The 13680-nt window shown below is 54.0% G+C and overlaps 1 protein-coding gene across 2 annotated transcripts in view; it reads left to right on the forward strand.

Moving 5' to 3' along the window:
• Positions 1–13680, forward strand: part of CCDC88C (coiled-coil domain containing 88C) — a 121541-nt gene that overhangs the window by 38752 nt on the left and 69109 nt on the right. For both annotated transcript variants that reach the window (XM_055303939.1, XM_055303940.1), the window contains exon 4: positions 12947–13016. In XM_055303939.1, the coding sequence (XP_055159914.1) occupies positions 12947–13016 (70 nt within the window). The remainder of the gene's footprint in view (positions 1–12946; positions 13017–13680) is intronic.

Raw genomic sequence — 13680 nt, forward strand, 5'->3', positions numbered from 1 at the left:
ACTGCGGCATTGCCCCCATTTACTGCAGTATCCACCAAGCCGAGACATTTGTCGATCTGGTCCATCTTGCATTGGCAAATAGCCAGCCCCAGGGGAGATGGGGACGATGACCACCTGCAGGTTGGGAGGGCTGGCTCCTGTGGCACTCAGACCGTGTTCACAAGTGAGTGTGGCTTGCCCTCTGGAAGAAGGGTGCGGGTTTGTTCAGTGGCCTGGGGCCCCAGGGCCTCTGTTGTCACCAGACCCTCCCTCCCTGTGGTCAGTGGGTTGGGTTGAGTCAGCGATTAGTGAGTGTCTGTGGGCAGCACGTGCAGGGGCCTGGGGTGGGGCAGAGAGGATTCAGAGATGAGCATCTTAAAGCACCCCAAGAACTTGAGGTTCCTGGTTGCCTTGGGCTGACCACGATGGGGACACTGTGCCAGGCTCAGGGCCCCCGGAAGGAAGTCCTCCTTTCCAACAAGGATTTGGGTATTGGATGGCATTGGGTGTGAGTGCTGTAAGGTGGGGAGGATGTGGCCTCAGGTATTTGGGGCAAGTGGGGCCAGCGACCTCCAACCTTGGTCCAGCTGCCACGAAGTTGATACCATCTGTTGAGATTTTCACTTCCTGCTGAAACGTTACTCATTACAACCTTGTCGTTTCTTAACCTTCCTCCTCCCCACGTTTTCAACGGTGTCCTGAGCTGCCCTCCCCCAGTTTCCTGCCATAGAGCACATTTTTGGTGACAGAAGAAAAAAGAACCTTCCAGACTTTCTTGGTCTCTCTAGATGAGGCCTGGTCATCAGTGGTCAACGCTCGTAACAGTGGTCACTAGAAGTGACCAGTTCTTAGGAGATTTGTTTGCCCGTACCATCTGTTTCTTCAGTCGTTCTTCCCCAGTAGCTTCTCTGTTTGGTGGGGAAAGGGAATGCTTCTGCCGATCGGACTCACGTGGCAACTGCTAGTTGAGGATCAGTTTTTAGACGTGCAGTCGCTGAGGGACTATACTTGCTCTTTCCCCTCTGCTGTCACCTAACGTTGATGTGAGGATTTGTATTCAGAACTAGAATGAGGAGCAAGTGCGTTCTCCCCTTTTACTTTTCTCACAGCAAAATCCTACCTAGTTAGGTAGTTATCTAGTCGATTCCCCTCCAAATGCACAGGTCCTGGTACTCTCGACCCAGCAAAGGGAGCATGTATCACACCCTGTGGGTGTCTCTCCTCAGGGTCACAGAAATCCCTCCTCTTAGAGCCAGACCTCACCTCTTGGTAACTTGTGCCATCTCATCTGTTTCACCTGCAGCTTTTTTGGAGGGGGACCTGGGGGAGGGAGGGGGAGGGAGGGGAGCTGGGGGGAGGGAGGGGAGCTGGGGGGGGGGGAAGGAGGGGAGGGAGGGAGAAGAAGGGGGGAGGCAGGTGGTAGCACAGTCTTACCAAGAGTTTACTCTTCCCTCCACGTTTGCTTAGAACCAGACCAACTTCTTTCAGGTCTTTGCCGTTCTCTGTTCTCCCCGCCCGAGGCAGGCATCACTAATCCACCATGTACCCCCAACCCGAGGCAGGCATCACTAATCCACCATGTACCCCCAACCCCAGCCATGTGTGTCCTTAGAGTTCTCAGCACAGCACCCGCCAGCCCTTGGGGTTGACCTTGGCCATCCTTTGCCCTACAGGCCATGGAGTGTGCTTTTCCTCCAGAGACATGAGGGAAGAGAGAAAGGAGAACAAGGAAAGGACGATCAGATGTTCTCTTTTGGTCCTCCCTCCTGCCTGGTTCTGAGCCAGAGCCCATGGAGAAGGCAAAGGGATGTGGGGTGAATGGGGGTATGGAGGATGACCCCATTCCTGAGGGCCTGCAGGGCAAACCCCCACACCCAGGTAGCTTCTATGACAGGCTTGCTGCCAGTGTCTGCGGGCCGCCTGTGTTTGTGCCTCCGAGAGCTGGGCTAGGCCAGGACCTGGATGGAGGAGAGCGGGACTGGGCCGGGACCCCTGAAGGGGGAGAGCAGGGCTGGGCTGGGACCCCTGACCCAGGAGCAGCCATGTGTCCTCCCTTAGTGTCTGGAGCGCCCTCCGGGAGCTGCCTGCATGCCTGCTCCATGCTCCTCTCCTGTAGGTCAGGGTGATGCCCACCTGCCCCCGGGCCCCCTGGTGGGGCTGCAGCTGAGGCCCAGCAGCAGGAGGCTGCTGGGGGATTGGGTTTGGGGACTTGGGAGCTGCTGCTGCCACCACAGTCACACTGAGCACAGAGCGCAGGCAGGGCCTTGGCGCCCTGAGCAGGTTCTGGTGCTCCACCCTGGGGCTGCCTGGGGCAGTGACTCCGGGGCCCCACGTTGGGACATACGAGGTGGGGGGGGTGCTTTCTGCTTCTTCCTTTGGCTTTGTTGCCTCCCCCTTCCCCCTGTCACCAGTGTGGCCCCTGTATGTGCACATGTGCCTGGATGGCACCTGCTCTTCCTTGTCCTGGGTAGCTCAGTGCCACCTCTTCCTGGGAGCCTTTCTGGATTAGCCTCTTCTGGCATTGCTCAGTTCAGGTGTCTCACGTCCTCTCTGCCTGGGCTGTGGGATGGGGTAGAACAGAGTGGGGCACAGTGGATGTGTAGACCCCGTGTTTGTCCTGCCCAGCAAGCTGCTTGTACTCGGCTCTGTGGGTGTGCCCAGGGAATCAGCCTGGGGCCCACATCTGATGGGGGTGCAGGGGGCAGCCTGGGGGGTCCCCTGGGGGACATGCACGTCCACCTGCTGCATTCTGGCCAGCGAGTGGTACAGGCTGGGAGCCCCACACCTGTGCTTGCCTGCCTGTCCGCAGAAACGTTGACTCTGCCAAGGAGCTTGTGGAAGGGGACTGTCCAGTGGCTATAAGATCCCTCCCTTCCTGCTGAGGAGTGGGGTTCCTTGTGTCCACCGCAAGCGCTGGTGCTGCTGTCTTGACCAGGAGGAGAGGACAGGGCCACCTGAGCCACTCCGGGCATTGTGTGTGAGCACAGGCCCACTCCCTTCCTCCCCTGCGGCCTCCTGGAGCAGGGTCCTGAGGGTAGGAGGCCCCCCATGGACATGGAGAAATGGAAGTGGGCTCTTTGCTGTAGGAGAAAGAGCCGTAAGGCTGAGTTAGAGGAGACTTGGGTTTCTAGACCCAAATGTGATGCTGTGGGCCTGTGATTGCCTTTCTGGGCCTCAGTTTCCCTGTCCTGTATGTAACCCGGATGGCTCTTTCCAGTTTAGAAGCTAGTCTCCCTAATGCCCTGCTGTTGCCCGGGATCCATCAGCAAGGCTGTGTGTCCATCCATCTGGCAGGCCATCCGGGCCCCCTGCCCCCGCAGTTGCTGATGGCATCAAGGCAGGAGCTCCTCCCTGGAGCCTAGCTTTAACTGCCGCCGACAGCCTTGTACTTACCATGTGAAGTGGTTCCCAAAACACCAATTATGGGCAGAGATTCTTTTCAGAGGAGCTGAGTTGAGTGCCCTGCCCGTGCTTCCGGGGCCACCCCACCACCTTTTTGGGTTTTTTTTTTTTTTTTTTTGGTCCAGGGGCTCAGGATAGGTACTTCCCAGCATCAGATAAGACAGCTCCTCCCACAGAGCAACCCTCAGCATCATACCAGTCCTCAAGGGCAGGGGACAGGCATTAGTGGGGCCACATGAGCATCCTCCAGACCCGCCCCTGTTGGGGTTCCCCTGGGTTGTCCTGCGACCTGTGGGCACTTGCCTATTTTCAACGTCGGCAGCCCTGAGTCAGCAACTTTGAGAAGCTGGGCTGTGCCCCTCGGTGCCCGCCCGAGGTCTGCTTTCCTGGGTCCCCTCCCCCAACTTGTGAAGGGGCCAGGTATCCCTTAGAGATGGTCCTAGTCCTGTTAGAGGTGAGGGTGTGGCTCAGAGCGGGGCTGTGGCTTGCCCTCAGGTCACATGGCAAGGTTTGCCCACACACAGCAGTGATTGAGTGTCCAGGGGCTCCTCTCTCTGGGTCTCCACCCCCCCCCCCCCCCCGTCAGCCCAAAGGAAATATTTTGTTTTTCTGTGAACCAAAATTGGTCTTAGTTTCTTTCTGTGAACAGAGCCATGAGGACAGGCCACCACCAAAATGCTCGGGGGCAGGAAGATTTGTCGCGGGTTGCCCAGGTAGGCAGCGCTGGTTCCTGAGATGTGGCGTGGCCTAGTTAGGGCGGCCCCAGCCCTCGAGCTCGCGTGAGTGCGAACTGGTTTCAGGCCCTGGGGACCCCAGGATTAATTGAAAGGACTCAGAACAGATGGATTGAATCTATCAGCAGCTTTACGTGACAGCCTCTTAACATAAAAGCACTTCATTACCCACTCGTTTTGCCAGGGCCCCTGCCCCCATCGGGGGTGCAGCAGGAGCCACAGCCCCACGTCCAGATGGAACCGCAAGCTCGTGCCCCACGGGCCCGGCTTTGAACAGGCGGCTGAGGGTAAATCATCAGGCTTAGGTCTCCACCCAGCAGCTATGTTAGCAACTCATGCTCTCAGCGGTGATAGCCCAGAGCGTGGGCTGTGTGGCGCGTGTCTGGGAGTCCGGTCCCTGTTGACCTCAGATGGGGTGATGGTGGGAGGCGTGAGTGGTCAGGGTGAGGGCAGCAGGCTGTCAGTGACGCGAACCAAGGCAGGTGTGAGGCCAGCATCCCCCGTGGGGAGAGCTCCAGTTTGGGGCAGCGGCCACCAGGCAGCGGGCGTGGTGCCAGGGAGAGCTCGCCACCCAGACTGCTGTTCCTCGCCCTTGCTCTGGACCCCACCTGGACCCCCTACCAGCACCGTGCTATGGCTTCCCCAGACCAGACATTCTAGTGATTGTTCTCCTGACCACTTCACGTGACTGTTGGGAGCAGGGAAGAGATGGGACCCTCTCTGTGGTTAGGTGTGTGTTTGGCCAGGCCAGGCTTTCAGGCAGTTTTTTTTTTTTTTTTTTAATAAAGATCTTATTTATATATTCATGAGAGACACAGAGAGGCAGAGACACAGTCTCTGTCTCTGTGGGCTCTCAGCATTGTGGGATCCCATTGGCATCTCGCCTGCGTGATCCCTAGCTGGTGCCATGCGCCCCCAGGCAGTGTTCTTGCTGTGGGGTTCAGATGCCCCTTAGAAGGTGCTAGAGTAGGCCCTGGGAACATGGGAGTTCAAGGGATACCTTTCCTGTCTGAGTCACCTCTGTAACATTATGAATTCTAAATTAACCTTGTTTTGCTTGGTTTGCTCATAGAACAATCCTATTTGGGCATTAACAATTGGAGAGTGTGGCGTATCCCTACCAGCATCACACAGTTACCCTGAGACGCTTAAACTTTTGTTAACATCTGCAGGATTCCCGGCAAAGATCGTTGAGTTACATCCATCCTGGTGGGGGAGCAAAGCAGATGGTCTTCAGGGCTTCATTCCCCTGCTAGCGTGACAGACAGGACACCTCTTCCAAAAAAAAAAAAAAAGAGAAAAAAGAAAGAAAAAAAGAAAAAAAAGTTTTGTGTTTTGTGTATGTGTGTGTGTGTGTTTAAGCCGGTTTCAGGCTGGGTGTGGAGACCAACTCCTGGGTGTGGGGCTTAAGCACATGACCCTGAGATTAAGACCTGAGCTGAGATCCAGAGACATTTGATGGGATGAGCGCTGGGTGTTATACTGTATGTTGGCAAATTGAATTTAAATTTTTAAAAATGTAGGGGGAAAAAAAGAGACAACTAACAGAGCCACTCAGGCGCCCCTTTTAAAAAAATCTTAATATAACTTTTGGGGAATATTTTCGGATGAGTCTAATTTTATCAGCTGTCCCCGGAAATAGCTTTTCCCCACTTCTGAGTGGGGAGTTGAGTTAACCAGACAACTTGTGGAAGGGCCGCAGATGTGAGCGGAGAAGGCATGAAGAATTCAGAGGAAAGAAGCTCGGATGTGGCCAAGGGCATCAGAGGTAGCTGTGTGGAGGAGGTGATGTTTTCTGTGAGCTTTGGAGGATGAAGAGGGTTGTGAGGGGCAATAGTCGAGGTGAGGGATGTGGGGGAGAAAACGTGCCCCTGTGGAAACGGCAGGGCATCATAGTACACCTGAACCCAAGGCTTGACTTAGGGCCACAGTTAGCACTGACCCCATCCTGGGCTTTGTCTGTCTTGGGACTCTTAAGCCTTGTGCATAGCCCAGCTCAGAAGCCACCACCTCTGGGAAGCCTTCCCGACTTGCCTGGGCAGAGTTTGGCTATGCTACTCTGACCCCTGACCTTCTGGGCTGGGATTTCTGCCTCCCTGCCTTTCCATTCAGGCTGACAGTCCTCAGCTCCCAGCGCGTACTCAGCGGTGTCTTCTGAATATCTGAACTGCTGGCCTAGAGAGGGCTAGGTGTGCGCTCAAAGCCGATACCGTGCATTATTCCTATTCTCGGTGTGGAGTCTGGGATGAGGCTGATCCAAGTCGATGCTATCTGTTTCTCTGGCTGTGCGGAAGGCACATTTGCTGCTCAGCCTATTGTGATCTCCTTGGTAACCTGCAGGATGCCTCTTCTGTGTGGTTGTATCTTTTCTGCGATTTCCCCTCATTTACTCAGTCATCAGCTCCTATTCAAACCCCTACGGGGGGTCACTTGTGGGCCTGAAAACTTGACCTTTAAAGGCAGCATGTATGTATCTGGTCTTCCTGGAAGAATATGAAGCCATAAAATTCAGTTTCATTTGAAGGGAGAAAAATAATTCAGGGTCTTCATGAAACCTATGTTCTCTCTCTCTTTTTAAGATTTTTTTTATTTACTCATGAGAGAGAGGCAGAGACACAGGCAGAGGGAGAAGCAGGCTCTGTGCAGGGAGCTGATGCAGGACTCGATCCTGGGACCCCAGGATCATGCCCTGGGCCGAAGGCAGAAACTCAACCCCTGAGCCACCCAGGTGTCCTGAAATCTGTGTTTTTAATCCAACAATCCTGGTGTACATGTGCGCGCGCACTTTTCTACCCTGAAACTTCTCCGAGACCTTGCATTTCTTCCACCATGGGAGAAAACGACCTTTCTGTTTGATGGGGCACAGAGGTCTGGATGGGCCCTGGCAGGACTGTGAGCCCCGTCAGTGAGGCCTCTACATGCCCCAGCCCATGGGTAGAACTTTTCTGGGGCCTCCTAAGCCTAGATTTCCAGGACCTCTGGAGCCCACCACTCCCCACAGGGGCCTCCCCCTCCATCCCCAGGGCATGGCCATGCTGTGAGTCAGCCCTGCCCTCCCCTTCCTAGCTGGCATCTGCTCCTCCCAGCTGAGGGGGGCTTCGCATTTCCTGGTGGGAGATGCCAGAGTGCTGTTTGATGGGGGGGGGGTTGCGGGGGAGGCAGGGCTTTAAAAGAATGGTAATGCACTTCATTTTCCTCCTGGATATGTGGGGAATTGTCTCATAGGAAAAGATAATTTTCGTGAACCTGTCATTTCACAGCTCAGTGGCTGGCATGGCACGGGGTTGAAATACCGTCATCCCAGGGGGTAGGAGCGGGTTACAGACCCTTAGAAAGGGTGGCGGGGGAGGGGAGGGAGGTTTGCTCTCATCTGGTGGCTCTAGTGAAGAATGCGCTGTTGTTTTGGTATATGTTCCTTGAAGGTTTCTTTTCCTCTTCTAATACACCCTCAGGGGCCGTGCATATGTTTGTGTATCCTCCTCCAAAGCACCTTTTGTGCTCCAACCGGGATAAGCACCAGATCTCTCCGGACCCAACCATCCCCCTGGTCTGTTTGTAGCCACAATGTTGAGGTGCTCCCCCTCTGTCACATACCCTGTTGTACTTTTATTTGTATTTTGAGGTTTTGGGGAGGGGTTGTTTTAGGTTTACTGAGGGTTTGAGGTATGTGCACTTATTCCCAGAGGTAAGTGTAGGGCTTTAAGGGGCCTGAGCTGAGTCCCCCCTCATTCCTAAACCAAGAGGGGAGGTCCTGGAAGAAAGCATGGGCTCATTTTGGGTCTTCCAGGACATTCAGCTGTCATGGTCAGGTGGGCGCACCCTATATAAGTCCTGAATGGGGACTGGCCAAAATGGAATTGGAGGGCCCAACTCCCCAATGGCGTGACCGGACAGAAGGCAAAACTGAGCCTCACTTCCAAGCCCCCGGAGCTCGGGGGTCACATCAGGCCCCAGGGCAGGCCAGGTGGACTGAGGCCCCAGGCCCCAGCGAGGGTCCATCCCTGTCCTTCCCAGGCACTGCTGCACCAGCTCAAGCCTCCGATCCCCCCACCCCCCACCTCTAGCTGGCAGCCCTGTCCACAGGGCAGTGACAAGAGTCTTCCACACCTTTTCATCCTGAAACCTGGCTGATACCTGCCAAATGCAGACATTTAGGGAACTTTAAAGGTTCCCTGAGAGGAGTTAGGGTTGGAGGGAGGACGGAGGGCTGGTGACAGGAGGGATGGCAAGGTCGCAGCGTGACCTCGTGGCACTGGCCCGGATTGCAGCCCAGGGCCCCCCATGGGTTCAGAGACCAGCAGGAGGAGTGTGTGGTGTCATGGGTGCAGAAGCCATGCCCCTGGGTGCTGGTCCTGTGTGCCGCAGGGTGGTCCACCGTGGCCACCCGCTTAGTCGTGATCAAGTGTGGGGTTTGCACATAACCATGTACCTCTGGGATCTGCTCAGCAGCAGCTTCTGTTGCCCTTGGTGTCATTGGCATCGCCCCATCACCTGTGGGGCCTGCAGCGGAGCTCTCCCTCCTGTGGTCTATGTTTTTCCCCACCGAATACATCTGTATTTTCAGGAAAAGATTCTAACCAGAAGGGAGCATTTTCCTTCTACTCAGCTTGCTGGTTGTGTTCTCAGAACTTCTCCCCACCCGTGACCTCCGGAGCCATGCTATGGGCCCTGTGTCTCCCTTAGGGTGCTGCTGATGTCAGGAAGCTTAGAGTCCTCGGGCAAGCGCCCAGGCCTGTTGACACCATGTGCAAACACAGGTGTAGGCTCTGGCAACACCCCTCCCCCCAAGCTGGGGTGACAACTCTGGCAACCCCCCCCCCTCCAGGTGACAGACACTCCCTGGAGAGTGTCCTGGTGGGTCCCATCCCTCCCCCAGCAGAAGGGCCCACGTGGCCCTGGGAGGAACCTAGGACTTCTGATAAGATCCTAGCTTCTGAATTTGCAGCCCTGCTGGTGTCAGGTAGGCTCTCTGACCTCTTTACATTACAAAGCATTCTGTAGCCTCAGTTGCAGAGAACCCTTAGACCCCACCCTCCTTCTCTCCCATTCTTCCGAACTTTCCTTTCAGTTTGTTGACAGCAGTTAGTGGGAATGGATCCCGGAATGCAGTTAATGCATCGAAAAAGGAACATCTGGGGTTTCCCCAGCGTTGCCTATTGGGATCCTATAATGGACTCGGAGGGGAGAGGGGGAAGAGAAGGGAAGAGGTACAGAATCCACCCTGGATCTCTTATTTAACCCTCTGTCGCCCCTTCCCCCCCCCCCCCCACAGGTTCTGCAGAGGGCTGGGGATCTCTGGGGAAGGCTGCACCCTGAGTCTGACTCTGCCCTCCTGCCCATCAGGCCACAGGAAGATGGGTGGCACGGAAGCTCATGGGTGCACTTGTCCCTTGTCCTTGCCTCAGGGTGTGACCATGGCTTTTGCTTGTGCTTTTTCAGCAAAGGCCTGGGTGGCTCTAGGAGGGCTTGCTGGCGAATTTGAGGGCTGCGCAGAGCACAGCACCGGGCTTGTGTTGTCCATCCTGGCTCTGTCCGCCCCCGCCCCGCCCCTACCGTGCTGCTGGCCAGGGTGTGACCAGGTGCCCGCTGAGCCGCCCAGCGTCAGCTGCAGCCAGCACAGTGGCCTTCTGTTCTGTGTCCCAGGCGGGAGGGTCTCCTTGTCAGCAACCACCTCACGTCCCCACTAGATGGAGGGCCTGGCCTGTCGCCTTGGAGGCCCTGCCACCCCGAGGGGGGGACGAGGGGATGTATTCTCTCTTCTGTCCTTGGGGACTGCCTGCCGCTGCCGAGTGCCCTGGTCATTGGCGTTGGGGGGTGACTGTTGTGATGGGGGTGTGACAGCTGCTAGTCACAGGTGGCTCTTGGAGCCTCCACATGTGCCTAGTGGGGCTGAGGAAGTAAAATTTTAATGAAATTTAAAAACTGATAACTTGGTTCGGTCATTAGAGAACTTCTAAGTGTGTGTGGGACGACTTGGGTGTGTGTGAAGCTAGTTTTTCAGATCTGGTGTTCCCAGTGGAGATTCAGCATCTGCATTGAGATGGCTTGTGCCTGTCAATGTCTCCTTGCTGGATTCCAGAGATCTTAGTATAGAAGAAAATGTAAAATATCGCATTCGTGATTTTATGTTAATTATTTGGCAAAGTGATAATATTTTGGGTGTGTTGGCTTAATGTATTATTCGAATATTTTCACACACACACACACACACACACACACACCTTTTTTTCTTGCCTTTTTTAGGGTGGCCGCTAGAATGCTGAAAATTAGTATGTCTCTCTCATTGTCTTTCTGCTGGACAGCCCTGTCCTCGCGGCTTATACCCGGAGCCTGCTTTTGCTAGAAATGCAGTTGGTGGTCCTTTAGGGAGATGGCTTATGTCTCAGGAGCGCGTTGGGCCACAGGATTAGATCTTAGGAGGCCCACAGTATGTTTTGGAAAGGAACACATTTTTTAAAAAATCCTCTGTTCCTAAAATATTACTTCTTGATTACACAGGTGACATATTTCTTGTGGGGGGAACGTTAAAAGTACTGAGTAGGGTAAAATATCCTGTTTGGGGAGGAGAATACGTGGGTTTTCTAGCAATATTTGCTAGCAGTTATTCCAATCGGTCTTTTGCTGATATAATCATAAACATAAAAATACCACCTTGTACGACAGCAGAGCTCATGGGGATGATTCCACATTCTGTCTCCTTTCTAGACACAGTAGGCACCCTGATAATGGGGCTGGTGCTCCAGGCGCCTGGACGGTGGCAGAGGGAAACCAGCTAAGACTTCAGAAGGGACTGGAACCCGTTAGACAGTGATAACCAGGAATCTCCCAGAAGCCAGGCTGAGCACACGAGTTTAGTGTCGAGGCAGGGAAGGGACTGCGTGATGGAAGGGGCTCCTCTGGAGTCCTTCCTTTTGCCAGATGAGCCAGCTGGAAAGTGGATTTTGCTGATTTTACTCTTTATGGGTATTTTTGCCACAGGGTGGGACCATGGACTCCTTGGGCAGGAGCATGCAGGTGACAGACTGTGTTGTCTGTGCGCTGACTTCTTTCAGGCCCTGAAGGAGGGTTGACGCTGCTCTACGGCTCACACTTCTGTCCAGCGCAGGTATTCGCCGACAAAGATGCATTTGAGAAAACTTGAGCTTCTCTGTTGCGGTGACCCGTGACCCCAGATAATAAAAACATGTGCCAGCATTGAGGGGAGACAGTCCAGTGAGTGTGGGACCGCATCTGCTCCCCTCCACCTTCTGAGGTGGACAGGAGCCATAGAAAGACACTGAGGGGGGGACTAAAATCATTTTATGTATTTTATTATCATTATTTTTTTGAAGGTGGTTGGCCTCTCCAGGCATGCTTGCCAAGGCTGCCACTCTGATGATGATTTGGACTTTGCTCTGGGCTGTTCAGCTGGGCCCTGTGGGGTTAGAGGATGGTTTGATTGTCCCTGTTCCCTTCAGCAGCACTGGTTAGCAGGATATGGAATACAGAGATCTTCACATTTATGTTGTGCTGGGGAAAAAGCTGTCTCACTCAAAGAGTAAAAGGGACGCCTGGGTGGCTCAGTGGTTAACCATCTGCCTTTGGCTCAGGGCCTCATCCAGGGTCCTGGGATCAAGTCCTACATTGGGCTCCCTGCAGGGATCCTGCTTCTCCCTCTGCCTGTGTCTCTGCCTCTGTGTGTGTGTGTGTCTCATGAATAAATAAAATATTTTAAAAATAATTATTTTTTAAAAAGAGTAAGGAAGGGTCCCTTGGGTGACTCAGTTAAGTGTCTGACTGTGGCTCAGGTCATGGTCTTAGGGTCCTGGGATCCGGCCCCGCATCAGGCTCATTCAGCAAGGAGTCTGCTCCCTTTGCTCCTCCGTCCTGCTCACGTGCACACACGTGTGCTCTCTCTCAATCTTTAAAAAAAAAAAAAAAAGATGTAGGAGGAGCTTTGTTGGTGAAGAACTTCTATAGTGGCCACTTTTGTAAGACCAAGAATACTTAGGAAAACCTGCCCCCTTCCTTGTCTTCCGTAAGATGAGACTTTTACACCTCTGGTTTGTGAATAACAGGGCACAAATGGGCGCGGAAAACCGACCGGTCCTGAGAAGCGTGCTGGGCAACGGGAGTGGTGGGTGGGCGCCTGGGAGCCCGCACACTCGGGGCGGCGGGGGGTGCGGGGGTGGGGGGAGCTTGTTAAAGGCCCCAGACACGGGGGCATGACTGATGGCTGGTGCCTGGGCCTTCTCTCAAAGCCCCTTGGTGTGAGGGCCAGGAGGCGGCTCATTTCCGCGCGGCCCCCTCCCCCACGGGTGCGGATTAGCTTTGATTTATCCCCTCTCCTGGGGAGCCACTGCTGTAAAGGAGAGAAGGCTCCTCCTCTGCAGCTCCGTATCTGAGACCTGCTGAATGCCAGGATCCTGAAGCATCAGGTTACAAAGACTCAGTAGCATCTCTCTCATCTTTATTCTGTAGGTTTTTTTTTTTTTTTTAACTGCACCAGCAAACCATATGATGAAAATAAAGACGTCTCTTAAAAAGAACCTTACCCCTAATCCTCTAGCCTTGGCTTGCAGTAGATCCTCATTTTTCCCTAGGGTCTCCGTACAGAGGCGGGTGTGATTTACACTTGTTAGTGATTGAGGCAGAAGTATAATTAACTTGGACTTTTCATGTGTATTTTTCATGTGTATTTGTATCCTAAATATTCCTATTATATAGGATCTTCATACGTAACCATTGAGTGGCCATGTGTTCATCCAGTGACTTGATAAACTAATTTTCTTAGTTGTCCTGTCATTTTGTTTCCTGTTCTTAACTGTACCTTTTCCCCTTTGTTTCTGTAGGAAGTTCTCCAGCAGCTGATCGTAATGAATTTGCCCAATGTTTTGATGATTGGCAGAGACCCACTGTCTGGTGAGTAGAAGCTGCCCCCTGTCGTGCCTGGACAGTGCCGGCGCCTCTGAGCAGGTGCTGGACACACAGCTCTGGCCGCCAGCACAGAGACCATGCGGTGAAAACACGGGCTTGTTGGGGTGAGATTCTTGAAGGGTGGTTTATCACGCTGAGGTGCAAAGTCGGGAAAGAGCCCCCCCTCCCCACCACCCCTCGAATACAAGTGCAGGCCAGGCCTGGCTGCTGCCTCCTTTGGCTTAGGGGCCTGAGGCGGTCGTATGGTGGACTTGCTCAGGGGTCTTTCCTTCATAAACATTGAATCCACACCACCGTGGGACATGGTTCCTGTTGGCAAGAAAGTGAGACTCTTCCGAGGGAAGTCCTGTCCCTTCTGTGAGGATCCTGCTACACATTTATTCACCCGGTGCTCGATCTCTCCCTCATGTCTCATCCTGGATCTGTTTCTATGCCTCCTCCTGGTCTCTGGAGCCCGGGTGGGCAAGGTTTCCAAGTCCTAGGCTTGCACACTCGGTGTGACTTTGAAAAGACTGAAAGAAATGTCCTTCTGGGCACCTTCCAGAAAATCAGAGCTTAATGCCTACCTGCCAGCTCACCTGCTGGGTGAGTTAAGGAGGGGGATGCCATATGTGTATGCCTTCACCCCTGCCTGTGGCTCATGGACATC

Source organism: Nyctereutes procyonoides, unplaced genomic scaffold (assembly GCF_905146905.1).
Source record: "Nyctereutes procyonoides isolate TBG_1078 unplaced genomic scaffold, NYPRO_anot_genome, whole genome shotgun sequence".
NCBI classification, from domain to species: Eukaryota; Metazoa; Chordata; class Mammalia; order Carnivora; family Canidae; genus Nyctereutes; species Nyctereutes procyonoides.